General features: G+C 37.5%; 1 protein-coding gene across 1 annotated transcript in view; it reads left to right on the top strand.

Annotated features, from left to right (window-relative positions):
* Nucleotides 1-10278, top strand: part of cnot4b (CCR4-NOT transcription complex, subunit 4b) — a 28424-nt gene extending 18146 nt beyond the window's left edge. The window contains exons 12-13 of the mRNA XM_056257504.1: nucleotides 6557-6778; nucleotides 8684-10278. Of these exons, the coding sequence (XP_056113479.1) occupies nucleotides 6557-6778; nucleotides 8684-8991 (530 nt within the window). The 3' untranslated portion in view covers nucleotides 8992-10278. The remainder of the gene's footprint in view (nucleotides 1-6556; nucleotides 6779-8683) is intronic.
* The last annotated feature ends 6350 nt before the right edge of the window (nucleotides 10279-16628 follow it).

Genomic DNA, 16628 nt, shown 5'->3' on the forward strand with positions numbered 1-16628 from the left:
ACCGACATTGAACGCTCCGAGCCAGCTGTGCTGTGGTAAACTGCTGCTGCTAGCCTGCTACTATGGCTATTTCGAGGGCGTCTGGCCACGCCCCCATTGGCGGCCTCTGACGTGTCTGATGTAATGCTAGCTCGTTGGCGCACACGTTGGAGGCGCCCGTGCCATTGGATGTGCAGTTGACGCAGCACAGCCAATGAGTGAGCCAGACACTCACTGTGCTATCTGTCTGTGCAGCTGGAAAATGCGTTTTACATTTTAAGCTTCAGAATTTTGCCACTCGCAAAGCAGACAGCCGCGCCTCTGCTACCGCGGGCGTGTTTTTCCACATGATTCGAATATTAATTTTCACCTTCGAATTTCTGTTTTTTAAAACTATTCGAATATATATTCGAATTTAGAATATTCGTTGACAGCCCTAGCGTGCATATCAGTTCTAAATATTCGCTGTGCTATTAAGTGAAAATTTAAAATGTGATACAATACAATATGAACAGTGAAAGTAACAGTAGCTCCTACAAAATATTTTAACTGGTATTAATTAGGTGTGGAAATATCTATTTGCTAAGCTAAGTAATTTAGTTTGTATTCTTTTGATTCCTTTGCTTTTATTTTATTTATTTTAATATTGGGCAATGAAAGTACAGGTGTTGGCAAGTACTCGAAATAAAATTAACCGTGTTGAACTCCTTCTGGAAAAAGTGGTATCGGTGCATCCATAATAAATATTATATATAGTATAATATATATATAAAAAAAAGTGATAGTTTTATTTTGAATTCGCCTTTGGCTAAGCCACACCCTAGAATGTAGATTGACCAATCACAGAGCAGCCAAGAACGAGCTCCCACAGTGGTCCGACACTTTTTCACAGCGCTCCATTGCCTTTAACACAGGCGTCTCATATTTTTGGTCTCGGCAGGCTATTACCGTCGTAGTTTTATCAAAAATATGGTTAAACGTTGTGCCTGGGGCATCTGTAACACAGATACGCGTTTCCCAGAGAGGTTGGAGGGGGGTGTGCGTTTTTTTCCCTTCCCAAAACCGAAGTCAAATCCTGACAAGTGTCGTCTAGCACACGCTGCTAATAAATACAACGTTATACTCGCGTAGTCCGTTTGCTTTGTAATAACGATTATAGAAGTGAATAGAGACCTACCCAGCTTTGCATGAACAGTGTTGCTCCTTGATATTGTTAGTCCCAGCCTCCGTCTCCATTAGTAGGATATGCGGTGGTTCATTTTTTGACTGTGACCGGTATGCTTTTGCCTCTGTTTGGATGCCTTGTTGTTCCTTGCGTTTCACCTGTATGTCGTGAATATAGCCTTCGAACGTATATTGCAGCCCCTTTTGCCTACTTCTATCGGATACTTTATTTGCTGCTTTATAAAAGTTTGATAAAATTTCAGCAGGAAGAGCTGACACAGCATAAGCCATGTTGATACCAGAGCCCAGATGAAGTTTGTTTGTCGGACGTAGCAACAGTAACTAAGGGGGGCGGGGCTTAGCCAAAGGCGAATTAACTTCTAAAATATACCATATTCCATACATGCAAACTGCCCTCTTATGTTTGCATTATGGGTATCTCTGTCATTGCAAACTCAGCCACTGGTGGGCAGTGTAGTATTATTTTCCTATCATTCAGCCATGTACATCATCAGAGAAGATTCTAGTGATTGCCAAGGGCTCTCTTATGGAATGAAACCTCATGATTTATAGCAGTGAGATCGGTGTCACATTTAGTGCTGATACAAATTGTAGAGCATGTAATCATCATCATCCCCTGAGGACATCTTCATGACAGGGCTGCAGTGTGCATAATGCATGATGGGCCTGCCCACTTCCTTTCTTACCTTCAGCATTTTAGGTATGTTTCTGTGGTTTATGGGGTGAACTTCTAAATCTGGTAAGTGCTTTTATTTAAAGTAGTCAGTCTAGCCAGGTTTATTCAGTTTGACTTGAAAAGACAGATGATTCTCCTAACATGAACTATGTGCCTACACTTGTACAAAGACTAATGTTTACAAAGATTAATTTGAGTTTTTCTGATGTGAGAACAGCCCGTATCTCAAGAAAATATCTAATATCGGTAGTATCTGTCTGAGGAGAAGGTACTCAGACAGGGGGAAGAGGCTACAGTTTGACATTTCATTCAAGCCCTTACCTGAACCTTTCAGCTAGGAGCAAATATCATAAAACACGTCATTCCGTCTGATACCATAACAACATGGACAAGTAAATGTTGGGACTGATTGAAGATGCGTTTACGATGATATAAAGCAGTATTTATTAGGCACACAATAACGCATCTCAGTTGAGTTGTCAGCATTAAAGTTAACTAATTTCTCTAATTTCAGAATTTGCAGCATTTAACTACAAACATAATATACTGCAAGTGATTCACTGAAATCAGGTCTTGTAGCTACACTAAAGCAGCTGAGCTACTGTCATGCAACTGAAAAATGCATTAAAGTCAGTAGCGTCGGTTAGTTACTCCCCAACCCCATCCTGAATTGATCTTTCAGGAATTCAGTTAATTTAAATAAAGCGTTTCCTTGCGGCCTAGCTGTAGGGCTTTTTATATGAAACAATCTAATCTGCTGACACTGCTGTGGAAGTGTAGCATTTGTTAACGTGCTGTTTGTTTCTCAGCATGCCTCTACTTTTTAAGATTAGATTAACTTGTATTTCAGTTGGTGCAAAAAGAAGGGATGGGAAATTGGATGTGACCTCAGGGTTTCATTATTCGTAGAAACAATGAATAACTAGCATGACTACTGGCTTCCTTTCAGACTCCGTTTTGCTGTGCAGTGTATTTTGTTTGTTTCTTCAATCCATGAGTCTCCGTGAGAGAAATGGTCTTCCCTGTTTGAAATGGTGTCCTCCAGAGAATGCAGCTGCCCAGGACCTGGGAGGAGAACATTGCATTATTTACGAAGAAAAGTCGAGATACCAAAATAGGCTGGAGGGCCAACACATGCAGTCTCATTAGAAGTGTGTTTGAGAGTGAGAGAGAGATTTCTGCTACATGGAAAATGTAGATTTAGGTGTAATTGAACACCACTGAAGCAAGCAAATAATAAATGAGAAAAATAAGCTAATTGGTTGACTATAAAGTGTTTAAAAAAATATATAAATATATTATATATATATATATATATATATATATATATATATATATATATATATATATATATATATATATAGAGAGAGAATTACCGAAGATGAAAATTTATTTTTATTTACTTTAAAATTTGTCCATAATTAACTAAAAACAGATAAGACATGTAACACTTTTTAATAATCCAAGTTGATATGATTATCAGCCAATGCTACTAAATGTCAGGTGTGTGTGTGTGGTTTCTAACTGTTTCATAATGTTAAACTGTTTTGTGATGGTGCTAGAATTGGGTGCATTTAGGCTGCAATTATTTGATCATTTTAAATTGTAATAATAATAATAGCATTTTTTTTTATCAGAAATCATTCTAATAACCCTATTTGCTATTTTTTTAGTATCATCAATGTTAAAATCTGTTTCACAATAGTTTTGTGGAAACCGTAATACATTTTTTATATATATATATATATATATATATATATATATTTTTTTTTTTTTTTTGTGGAAACCGTAATATGTTTTTTTAAGGGTTCTTTGAGAAAGTTTAAAAGAGAATTATTTATTTGAAATAGAAATCTTTTAATATTCATAAATGTCACTTTTTTGATTAATGCACCTTGTGGAATAAAGGAATTAAAATAACGTGGAGACTTGTAAGTAGTGTATATAAAACATTTTTAATTGAATTTCCAGCCAAAATAACTAATATGTTACAGTGGTGATTTGTGTTTGTAATGTTTTATTAACATACCCGATATATTCTGATTATATATCTGATATATTGTTCATCACTTAAAAATTCATCGCAAAGCAAACCTTCAGTGAAAAACACCTCCTCTACAACCTTTACAGCCCCTCAAAAGAAATTAGGTTCCTTCAGTTTGCTGCTATGATTCTAAGTTAAGCTTTTGTCCCATCCACATAAATAAAACATGATGACACTTGTTTATCTGAGTATGCAAATGGAAACATGGGTGATTGTGTTAATGCCTGACACACTTGGCTAGACGAGCATTTTCCAATCAAAAGGAAGAACTGTGGAGAGGTTTAAGAAGAACACCTCATTCACCTTATTCAACACCTTGTTCATCTTATCTCCTCCTTCAGAGGTGTTTCATTAAAGCCCCAGTCCCCTTCAAGTGTTGATATTGAGTGTCTAGATTCTCATATTGGCTCGTTCTCACACTTGACTTGACTAGGTTTGGCTGTATCGACCACAGAACCAATTCAGCGTTTCCCAAGTGAGCGTGTCACTTTCTCTGTGTTTGAGGCTTGTTCATTGTTAATTTGGTAATCGGTCACTGGGAAATCACCTACTGTAATGTAATGAAATATGTCATTTGTGTTGTGTGCAGGACATATTTAGCTGTAATAAATAAACTCGAAAGGCAAATGGAGAATCAATGGAGAAACCATTCAAAGGATGTAGATACTACATCTACCAGCAGGGGCTAACTGGCCCATGCTAACCAGCTAAACCTTGACCCCTTGGTTGAGACCCATTATGTCTGGTTGTAACTGACTAATGGTGTAATAAACGCATAGCTGACTTTGCAGCATCCATAGGTTGACCCCTGCCCACGCTCAGAGGGGATCTTTGTCTGCTCCTTAAATTCTCATGTTGCAAAGTAATGAAATGACAAGCATGACCTGTTTGACAGAATCTGTGCTGCCGGTGTCTTTGCCGGGTTCACCTCTATTGTCTGAAGAAGACCATTCAACAGCAGGCTGTCCCAGTAGACTTCTCCTTGCTGGTGGTAGTACACTTGCAGTGTGGGTTAGGGCTGGACCATTGAAAAAAAACTATAATTTAAAATATATGATAGTAATATCCTACTTTATGTATCAGGATTAATGAAAATCAGAATCTACTTTCAAGTTTTCCTAAAAGGTTTATTTTATTTTATTTCTCAAATTATTTCTACCAATTGTCCCGTGTTTAAAAATTCAAATAGCCAAATACCGTGTTTGTTCAAAACGTTTAATGGCAAAAATATAATGCAGTTAAAAATTATTTGAAAATAATTTTGACTAAATAAACCGATACATTTTAGATATTTGAATTTCATTTTACTTTAATTTTATGAATGAACTAATACAATAAGTTAAACGCTTATTTGTAATATTTAACTACATTTAGGTTTTTAACAAAATGATTGAATAGGAATGTTTTAAAGAACTTCCCAAACTTCTGCTTCTTGCGCATCCTTCTGAAATGCTTGATTCTGATTCCCAACCTATAATTGACAGTTGTCCCAGACAGTCGATTTTCTTTTTTTACTGGGCCTAGTTTCACACGTTGTATCACTATTACACTCAGATTAATGACAATGAATTTTATAAATAAGACAAAACCTCATGATGATATTTCTATGGTCAAGTTTTCACCTCTTTATGTATTGTATGTATTTAAAAGGAAGGTGGCCAGAGAAGTTTGCTGAGTCTTAAGTCAAGCTCAGAGGCTAAAGGCTTTTTTCCCCCCTGCCAGGGTTGTTATCTCATTCACTCCATTCCCCTGTCTTTGCAATTCTTCCTTGTTTGTCTCTCTCTCTCTCTCTCTCTCTCTCTCTCTCTCTCTCTCTCTCTCTCTCTCTCTCTCTCTCTCTCTCTCTCTCTCTCTCTCTCTCTCTCTCTCTCTCTCTCTCTCTCTCTCTCTCTCTCTCTCTCTCTCCCCTCCCTTCATCATCTTTGCTGCTTGGTTTCTCTGTCCCTGTGGGCAGGAGCCAACCTTAGGAGAATACTGGCCTGATTAGAGAAGAAAAGGTTTATTTTGGCCTGGGTCCAGCTGAAAGAAGCTCTGCGTTATTGAAGCTGCACGTCTCTCCTCCAGTGTGACACACAGAAAAAAATAAATGAGAAACTAATTGAATAATAACGGGACTGTAAAGAGCTTTATAATGATTGTTCCTCCATTAGAAAGTGCTAGTAGACTCAGAAGGGTGACTTTTGCTGAATCGAGTATAAATCACTATTACAGTAACGGCTATTATTACGCTGTCCAGCTTTGATTAATGGTGTTTTTTTTATTCTATATCTCATGAAATGCAAAAGAATTCAATTAAATTGTGTTTTTGTTAGGGCTGTCAATTGATTGCCAGTCATTATATGGCAAATAATTAATCAGATTATTTACTTGATTTGATTGCGTCATATTTAGTCATTTTCACGGCATGTGGCGTTTTTAATTTTGTCAGTCTAAACAGTCCTATTTTACTTTTTTTTTTAGTGTTTGTTTGTTTTTCATAATTTGCTTTAAAATTAATCACTGAATTAACACAACTAGCAGCTCTTGTTTTTGTGTTGTACAAGTTGAAACTTATAATTGCTTTCTCTTTCTCCATTTTCTCTTCATCTCTGCTGTTGTCCCCCAATCTCTTCTTTTCTGGTGCATTTGTGCGCACGGGCTTTTGGATACCCCACCATCACCCTCCCGAACAGAAAACAGCACCTCAGTAGAAAGTCTAAATGTGAAGGAGTGGCAGGACGGGCTCAGAGCGCTTTTACCCAACATCAACATCAACTTTGGTGGACTGCCCAACTCCTCCTCATCTTCGTCTTCATCATCCTCCTCGTCCTCTAGCGTGAACCACCCAGGCGGCATCTCACACAGCCTTAGCTGGGACGGCACAGCCAGCTGGATGGACCCCGCCATCATCACAGGTACACAGCCTGCATTACCTTCACAACAAATATTTGCCTTATAAAATGCCCCCAAATTTTGGTAGTTAATAATTGTTTCCTTCCCTTTTGCACCAGTCATTCTCTGTTCACAATGGGAAAGTTACACATTCATTTTGCCTACTTAGTTAAATCTATCTATAATCTATTATGTACACAAAAATGCTAATATTAAATATTAACTTTGGAATATATTTTATTATTATTCATGATTTAATATTAGTAATTATAGTTAATGTGATAATATTGCCAATTTGTTTTTCAATCTTTACTAATGTTTGAAAATAACACAGATGTGTTCTGACGGTATTAAAAACACAAAACACATTTATGAAACACATTTACCTGACTAACTCTGGAAAAACTAGGCTCGTTCAAATTGTGCCTTTGGGAGCTAAAATGAATAATGCATTTAGGCCTTTTAAACATTTATAAGTAACCTTTTCACTAAAAATGTCAGAGATGTAAAGCCATTTTAAGGGCCACAGAAGAGGGCACACATTTCAGATCAGTTCGATCTCCTGCACTTTCAGGCTGTCTAAAGCATCCACGTGGACTAAATCAGATATCACAAAGAAAAACACCAATTATTAATATCCAAAGTGGTTAAATAAACAATGTACATTTCTAGTGTTCTTCTTCATCGTTCAAGCAACATTTTCATCTTTAATAGAAATTTTGCTGCATTATTCAGTTTTTTTCTAATCAATACTTCAAGCAAAGTTTTGCCATTTGTCTCTCCTGGGTTGAAGGGAAATAGCAACGTCGTATCCGTTGCTCCCTAAGGTCGAAGTTGCAATCTGTATGGATGTCACGGATGTTGTCTGGGTGCTCTCAGCGGCTGCCTGCAACATCCATCATCCACAGGGGGTTTAGAATTAATAGCTCACAGCAGGCTGGCATGTTTTAAGTGGTGCAAAAGCACCCCAAAACGGCCTGTTTCCTTACGTAATTAATCCCATTATGGCGAATGATTTAAAAATGTCCTCAATAATGTCGCCTACATGATAAATGGATTCCTACGTAGCATCAACTGTAGAACGATGGATTTGTTGATTGCAAGATAACTGTTGCTCAGTCCTGTTTAGCACATTATGCGGTTATGTTTAAAGTAATTTATTTCTGTCAGTGGATATTCACGATTTATGCTTTCAAAACTTTGTTTGTATCAGTTTCAGTGTAATGATGTTCATTTTATTAGACCGAATCTCTTTATTCAAAAAGAAATAAATGTGATTCATAATATATATATATATATATATATATATATATATATATATATATATATATATATATATATATATATATATAAAATGAACCACATTGACTTGAATACACTTCTGTGATAATCACGTTTTAAAATTAATTTAGATTTTTTTTTTTTGTGGCATTAATAAAAAAAAAATGTCAGGGTGTCCTTATATTATAATGAAGAAAATAGCTTCATTTAAAGGATGACTTTTTTTAAAGAAAATAATATGCAGTGAAGCAGTTTTGTTAAAGTATTGTTAGTTTTGTAAGTCATAAAGAAAATGATATTGCAGAGAATGAATGTTTGAATGTTTGTCAAGCTGCTTAATCTCCTAAAACGTCAGATAATTTGACCTTTTTAATAACAGGACAAGGTTAGTTCAGATTGAAAAATGCAGTTCGACTTCCTACAAACCTAATGGTATTTAGGAATAATATAATGATTAAAAAAAGAAAATGAGATTGTATTCTACATTTATATTCAACTTGTATTCAAAGAAATGTTGTTACTTTTTACTTGAATGTTTTGCAAAACCATATGGAGCCAACGTTACTACAAAAATGAACCTTTAAGAACCTGACACGTACATCTTAAATATGTTGACCCTTTTTTCCCTATCACTTTGTCCCTTTCAGGTATCCCAGCATCCTCAGGCAACAGTCTGGACTCTCTGCAGGATGACAATCCCCCCCACTGGCTCAAATCCTTGCAGGCGCTCACAGAGATGGATGTCCCTTCCGGCTCCACAGTGCCCCCTCAGCCCCCACACAGCGGCCCCTTCGGAGCCCAGTTCCCCCACAGAGCCGGCTGGACCCCTTATCCAGCCACAGCCAACCCCGCCACCCAGTTCCACTCTCCTCCCCCAGGATTCCAGAACGCCTTCAGAGCCTCAGCCCAGGCCTCCACAGATCTGCTACAGAGTGCCGGCATGGACCGCCATTAGGAACTGTGAAATCCTATTCCCCTTATCCGAAGAACCGCCGGCAAACACGGCAGATGAATCCGTACAAAGCTATTAACAAAATAACAAGATTATGTATTGTTTTCCCTCTTCACCTTTTGCTCCTTTTTGTCCCTTTTCCTTGATTTGTTTTTCCCTTTGGTTCAGTCTTTCTTTTTCCTTGTTGCCCTAGCACTCTGTTCCAGCTTTCCCAATTCAAACGGTCACACAAACAAGCCAGTTGTCGCATCAAAGCATAACAAATAGGTTTTCAAAAGAGAAACAAACTCCTTAGTAGTACATAACATTAACGTCAGTACATCATTTTTGGAACACTACACTTTAAATAAAAAAAAGGCATCATCAATGATGTGTTTTCTAGAAATTCCATTGGAACCAAATAGAAAGAATCAAACGAAAAGTGTCTTGATTTAGAAATAAGAGTCTGCCTTCAAAGCTAAACCAAAAAGAACAGCACCTGTTCATCCATCTGCACAACAGAGATACTTCCTGTGAGAGTCCTTAAAGCCATGTCGCTAAGCAATCAAGTAGATATCCAAAATCAAAACAGGGCTTCAATTTATGTTTGATCAAAAGGGTACTTGACTTCCATTATTTTGACGGATCAAAGGCATAATGAAGGCCAAGCAAAAAGCACTTTTACCAAGGATCTTTGGCCTTTAACTTTGTTCTACCTTTCTGCGCCCTTGTTAAAAGGGAGATGCATTTTAGGGGTCATAAACGTGGTGCCCGCTCTCGACGCGGCATTTAGCTGTAGATGGATGCAGGCCTTTGCCTTTGACCCATCCGCCAGATTGCCTGGTTGGTCAGGGGGTCTTCCGCTTTAGATCGCAACAGATCGTTAACCTCTGTATCAGAGGGCGGCACGTTGCGAAATTAAGAGGAATGGAGAGCTGGGTGACACCGACCCCTTTCAAGCGCAGGGCTCGTGTAGCACACGGGACGCCACCGTGTGGTGTTTCTCATAGCTGCCTCGATGTACGTGGCCTAATCAGTGTTTACGCTCCGACTATGCTCCCTGAAGAAACTTGAAGGTGTGCGAGGTGTACAGAGGTTTAGGAAATAGATCTAGAGTCCGAGTGAAACGACGTTTTTAAGCGTGAATGCGTGGCGTGAAACTTCCCTCTGAACGACAGAGTAGAAAACTTTCGATTGGTGGGTGTGTGGAGAAAATAATCAGGGTTAAAGGGCTTTCCGGTGGAGAGAAATTCATGAGGGTGATGATGTTGATGTGATTATGCCGATTGTGACTGTAGCAGTTACTTTGCACGGTTTCCCCCCACCCCCCCCACCCCCCACAAAAAGCGATAAAAGGGAAAGCTGGGATAGTGGCTCTATTGGGCATCTGAGGTTCTGGCAATACACAGGGGTCTCATCCGGGACCGTTAACTCTGTTTGTCACTCCTACTCGCCTCCTCCCCCCCCATTACCTTCTCAGTTTTCTTTTGATGGTCTTAATCCTGTGTCAGCTGTGTTGGTTCTTGCCGACCGTTTGGTATTCAACAGTATTCAAGAGGAATGGATAAATTAAATCTCGACGACAATGACGAAACCAGTAAAGTTTAACTTTGGGTTTTACACAGTGCTAAAATGTAAGAAAAATGAAGAGCTGGAGGAAATTGTACCTCTCTACAGGTCTGGAGGAAAATAAAAACGAAATCTTAAATAAAAGAGTCAAAGTGATCTTTCTCCTTTTTTTTTTTTTTGACAACCTTTAGCTTTCTTTTCACCGAGCTCTCTGAGACGTGATGAAAGGCGGCGATGGGCTCTGTCGCACCTCCTCGCTCTGCCCCGCAAGTGCTCGGACACATCCTCCTCATTTGCGATTGCTTCTTTGAGGGATCAGGCCCGGAAGAGGGTTTGTGGCACTTCGCTTCATTTTTTTTTTATTTTTATTTTTTATGGGTGTCAATACCAACCTCCAGTGCGCAAGCCTTCAAATACATTCGGAGCGGCCCAATTAACTTTATCTCAGTAAAGAGGCAGCAGCTCCTAGATAATGTCAAGAGTGCATTAGGCGTTTGAAGCGAGCATACCGAGTGCTCTGCTTTCAAACGCTCAGCAGAGCCACTCTGTCATACTCTCGTGCCTAAATTACTGCAGTGCTGATCTAATTGGCAGTGGAAGTTGCCCACAAATATGCAATACTGAAACTGCAGCGACTGGGCATGTGTTTTCTCCGGGGCCTCAGTTATAATGACCCAAATACGTAATGTATTCATACGTAGCATGATTGAGTCAATATATGTATATGTATAATAGACTGTATGATTGAGTGGCTCATTTCTGTTCTATCACCTTAAGATGATTTGCATATGTATAACAGCGTTATTTAATGGTGTAATTAGTTCAATGAGGCAGGACCTGAAAGCACTCTAGTCTAGGCCAGTGGTTCTCTAATCATTTTAGTTTAAATAAAGCATATATATATATATATATATATATACATATACAATTATTATTATTATTTATTTATTTTTGGATGGAAAATGTAACTTTTTTTAAATTTAATTATTTTGCCTCAACTTTGAATACCTTCAGGGGATGGTTTTGAAGACCTACCGAATTCCGTAACAATATGGCAATGTTTGTTAAACAAAATTCAAAATGGCCGATATGTGAAATTTGGGTATCATTTGACTGCATGCTGCACTGAATCTAAAGAGACCTGTTTTGTCATTATTTAAAAAATGTTGTCCAAACCATTCAGAAGTTATAAGCCAGGCTGTTGTAGAAAATCAGAACTTGTTCTTAAAGCTGCAGTAGGGAGTTTTGAGAAAACGTTGACTTAGCCTGAAAATTTGAACAAGCACAACTTACAGGTCCCACCCCCTTGCTCTCTGCTGCGCTACAGCCCTCCCTCCACAGCTCGTCCTCCACAGCGGAGCCTGTCGTGAACGCAAAACAGGGCCGGCGGATAAAAAGTTATATGGCACATTCACTAATAGGGACTAAACGTCAATAATATGCTTTACATTGACTATGGCCTGCCCATACTTTGACTACAAACTTGGTCCTCAAATCATTATGTATTTTGCAATAGCCTACATGTAACTTTATAACGTTGCACTCTTTCTATAAGTTATAAATAGCTAGTAAGATAACGTTAATATAACGGTAACTAACGTTACAGTATGCAAGTAATTATTCTAGCGATATATAATGCTAGATAAGGTGTGCTAGTACATTATTTCAGCAACATGACAAGCCAGTGAATTAGCAGGTTTCAATTGTTGCTTAGCAGAGTGCGTGACATTTTATCTACGTTATGCGGCTAGAGTTTTGACACCGAGTCAATGGGCTCTGTGTAATTCTTTCTTTTTCGCTTGTTTATCGTCATCAGTCTTTTTCCTTTTACCTCTTTGTTTTATGAGCAGGTGTCACTCGAGAATTGGCAGTTTAGGTTGTTTCTCCGTCATAAGCACAGCTGCAGCTCGCCGGCAATCTTGAGTTTGAACGACGGCTCGCGCTCTGGCGCTCGCGCTGTGCAAGAGAGGGGTGTGGTCAGTGCGTACACGAGCGTGATTGACAGTGCTAAGACACTCCTCCTGGCTCTGATTCGTTGTTTCTGACCGGGAGCGTGTATTTCTTGCAAATGGCAATAGGACCACTAGGAGGAGCCAGAGGAGCTTGATTTTTACACAGATTATCTGTCTCATATTCTACTGTCAGGACATAATGACAGTTTAAGCAAATACATGTTTTCAAAAGTTACCTACAGGAGCTTTAAGTGACTAACCTTGTTAATTAAAGGATAATAATAAATATAAATTTTTCATATCTCCTAACCACTAGGTGGCACTGTGCCAAAACTGTGCAAGTGCCCTCAGGTCAAGGGTGTCATAACGGACACCAAGTTTAGTTAGAATAAGCCATAAGCTAAAGTGTTGTGGAGATATACCCTCACTTCCGTTTTGGAGTGCTCTTTGAGGAATATTCACGCATTATTAGAGTTATTAGATTATTTGACGAATCGACTTGAATTCCATAGGTTTTTGTCAGCATGTTCTGAAGAGGATCTGGTTCAATGATCCGTGAAAATCAGAGCAACAGTTTAGGAGTTTGAAAAAGCAGGTTTTTCGGAAATATCTAAATGGCTGGATAATTTTTATGATGGAAAATGACATCATAGGTAATCGAATCGACTTGAGCCAGGGATCAGGAAAAAAGATTTCGTTTCCTGCGTTATTAGCTAAACGTGAGTACAACTTAGAACAGTTAAGAGGGACTGAGTTAGATACTCTAGTCTAAATTAAAATTTGCTATGGTGAGAGTTTAGACTGTCCTATCTGTGTGCCAAATTTCATAACTTTCCCACAAGCGCTTCTATGGGCTGCCATGAAGAAGAAGAATGTCAGCGATTACAATAGTTGTCTTCACCTTCGATGCTTGGCCCCTAATGAAAACTGAAAATATAAGAAATACAAGCCAAATAAAAATATGAACAAATATAATTGTATATAAATACCCTAATCATATTTTTTTGACCGGGTTTCTGCGGGTCATAAAAAGCTCTTAAATTAGAGCAGAAAGTCTTAACTTTATGTTATGGCATTAAATGTTTCAAAAAATGTATCTTTCCCAGTATTTTTGTTCTGCTTTCCATTACAATTATCTAAACATCTTTAAATCAAGATGCATATGTAAAAATAAAGTCTGATCAAAATGGAATGAGGTTATGCTTAAAACGAGAGCAAACATCTGTCAATGAGTTATCAAAACTTCCCTGTGAATTACATCGATTTTTCTGAGCCCATTGGCAGATATGTGTTCATGTTTTAACCATAAACTCACTTCATTTTGATCATTTTCACAGAAAATAAGTTATTTCTATATGGGAGTGCAGCTCCCTAGACATTTACAGAACAGAGTGACGTATTGTCTTCCCCTTCAATCCTTTACATTGTATTTAGTTGGTCTCCAATTTACCTTCATAAAACCTGCTGAAGCCCGGTCTGATTCCTTTTCAGAACCCATACTTTACATTGGGTCCCTTTTGACATCAGAAATTACAACACTGTAATTTTTATTATGAAACTCAGTGTTTGGGTTCTAAATGCCTTTTTAAACGTTAAATCTTTTGGCATCCAATAATTCCCGTCATCTTTGTTGCAGTAATGTAATTATGATCGTGTGGATTGTTTACTGTCCCCATCCATGATTAGGCCTGTGACCCATGTTGGGTCTCTCTCCAGCAGTTGAGAAGCATTGTTCTGGGTGTCTCTGAGGAGTGATCTAAATGCTCTCTAGTGCTTGTGTTTCTGTCGCGCCGCGTCGATACTCATTGTCTCAAGAGGCCTGATGGAGAACACACGGGCCCGTCCTAATCAGAGGTGCTTATTCATAGCAATGCTCTCGCTCTAAATGCATTCATGAAGTATTCATCAATCCTCAAACACAGGCTTTTCATCTCTTTAAATGAGTTGTTTTTGTTTTGTACGTTCTTGGCCAACAATGCTAGTATGAAGGCTAGTTAGTTTCTGCCTCCTCCTCGGCTCTCTGTTATCACATTTGATGAGTTTGCCCCCCTATTTTTCATCCTTGTACTTTTCTCTCTCGACTTCTCTGGATCCATTTCAACGGTTTGCACAGTTGCTCAGATAATAACCTCATCATATTTGTTGCCTATGTGGTTTTACTTGCCTTAAATGTCAGCAAGTGAACTTCATTGATCTTTGTCTCGCTAGCCTTCCTTTTTTATGTCTCTCTTTTGGTAACACTTTAAAAAATTGAACATTTGTTAACATTGTTTATTTTTAGTTAACGCAGATTAAACTAATTATATGATAGCAATTCGTCCCCTTGGAATTATAAGGTTCTATCTGCGTTCTGAGCAGTTTAGAGATATTGAGCTTCAAAGTTTTTGCATTACATATAGGAAAATTTATATGGGGAACAAGTTTCTTTCAAACATGAAAATAACAGGGACCCTAAATGTATTCTAAATATACAATATCAAAATCCTCTCAAATTTGTAAATGTTTTTTTTTGGAATGGGTCAAACGCAGATAGAACCTTCTAATTCTAAAAAAACACTTTTCGCTTAGAATTATAAGGTTCTATCTGCCAAAACATTATTTGAACATTAAATATAAAATTAATGTTGTAACAATGTCTCAACATGTGTTAGAAAGTAAAATTTTATCCTTTCTATGACATTTATTTCATATTTTTTAGCACTTCCATGTATTTAGGACATTTCAAATTAAGCAAGGTAGGTCTAAATATTTTGTCCAGTGCAGAATCTTAATTTTCGTTACCAATTTGGTGGGTAATTAAACACATTATTGCAGAAATTGTTACTTTAATCTTTCTTTTGTTTAGACAGAAAGCAGCTACTGTAATACATCTGAGCAGGACTTTATTCCAGCTAAAGTGGGCCAGGTGAAATGGATTTCTCTCTATACATCAGTATGGCTGAAATAACATGCTAACGTTTATTGTTGTAATTAAGACCCCATCAATGAAATTGTTAACTATTTGACCTTTAAGGCTTAAAATTGTAAAAATTAAGACATTTCAAGACTTTAAAAACTACAAGAAAATCGACATGCTTCAGCAAATTAATTCATAAAGTTTAAAAATCATTGAAAAATTATTCACTGACTATTATGATCACAAAAAATGTCAGACTAATTTTTTAATCACACACACACACACACACTCTCTCTCACTCACACACACACAGTCACACACAGTCACACACTTTCACACACTTTCACACACTTTCTCACACACACACACACACACACACACACACACACACACACACACACACACACACACACACACACACACCAACACACTTTCACACACACACTTTCACACACTCGCACACACAGTCACACACACACTTTCACACACTCGCGCACACACACTTGCATGTTAAATGTTTTTTTTAAATATTCAATTTACCCACTGCATATTTGTATAATTCAGATAATAATAACTATAATAATAATAGTTATTAATAATAACCTCATTGATAATTAATAATAATAACCAATACACTATAAAGAAAATGGCCAAATTGAAGCCACTTCATAACACTACACAATTTAGTGAATATTTAATTTACTGTAAATGTATAGCATTATGCCTTTATGGGGTTTCTTTTTGTCTTCAAGGAAAAAGCCTGTGACATGACATATAAAGTTGATTCTGATTGGTCCTCTTCTGTGCATTCGAAGTGCTGATTGGCTCACGCAGATAGAACCTTATAGAGCCAAGTTAGAGTTCGATTTTGTAGATAGAACCTTTTTGTTTTTTCAATAAAAAGTCCCACAATGGACACAATTTAAAAAAAACACATCACATAATGTAAATAAGTTGTCACAGAATAAGAATATGTGAATAACTCAATTTTGACAAAAATGTCAGATAGAACCTTATAATTCCAAGGGGACGAATTATTAATCTAGGTTAATGTTCATACATGTTTGCCATTTCAAATTGTAGAAATTGATATAATATATTATGAACAAAAACAAATTAACTGTGAAAAATTGTGTATTTACCAATAACCATTTTTAAATGCTGTAAAAAAACTTGTTTTGTTAGTTCATGATTACTAATGTTAACTAAATAAACATTATTGTTAGATGTTACCCTTTTTAAAT

Source organism: Rhinichthys klamathensis, unplaced genomic scaffold (assembly GCF_029890125.1).
Source record: "Rhinichthys klamathensis goyatoka isolate OS25496 unplaced genomic scaffold, OSU_Roscu_1.1 h1tg000139l_1, whole genome shotgun sequence".
Taxonomy (NCBI): Eukaryota; Metazoa; Chordata; class Actinopteri; order Cypriniformes; family Leuciscidae; genus Rhinichthys; species Rhinichthys klamathensis.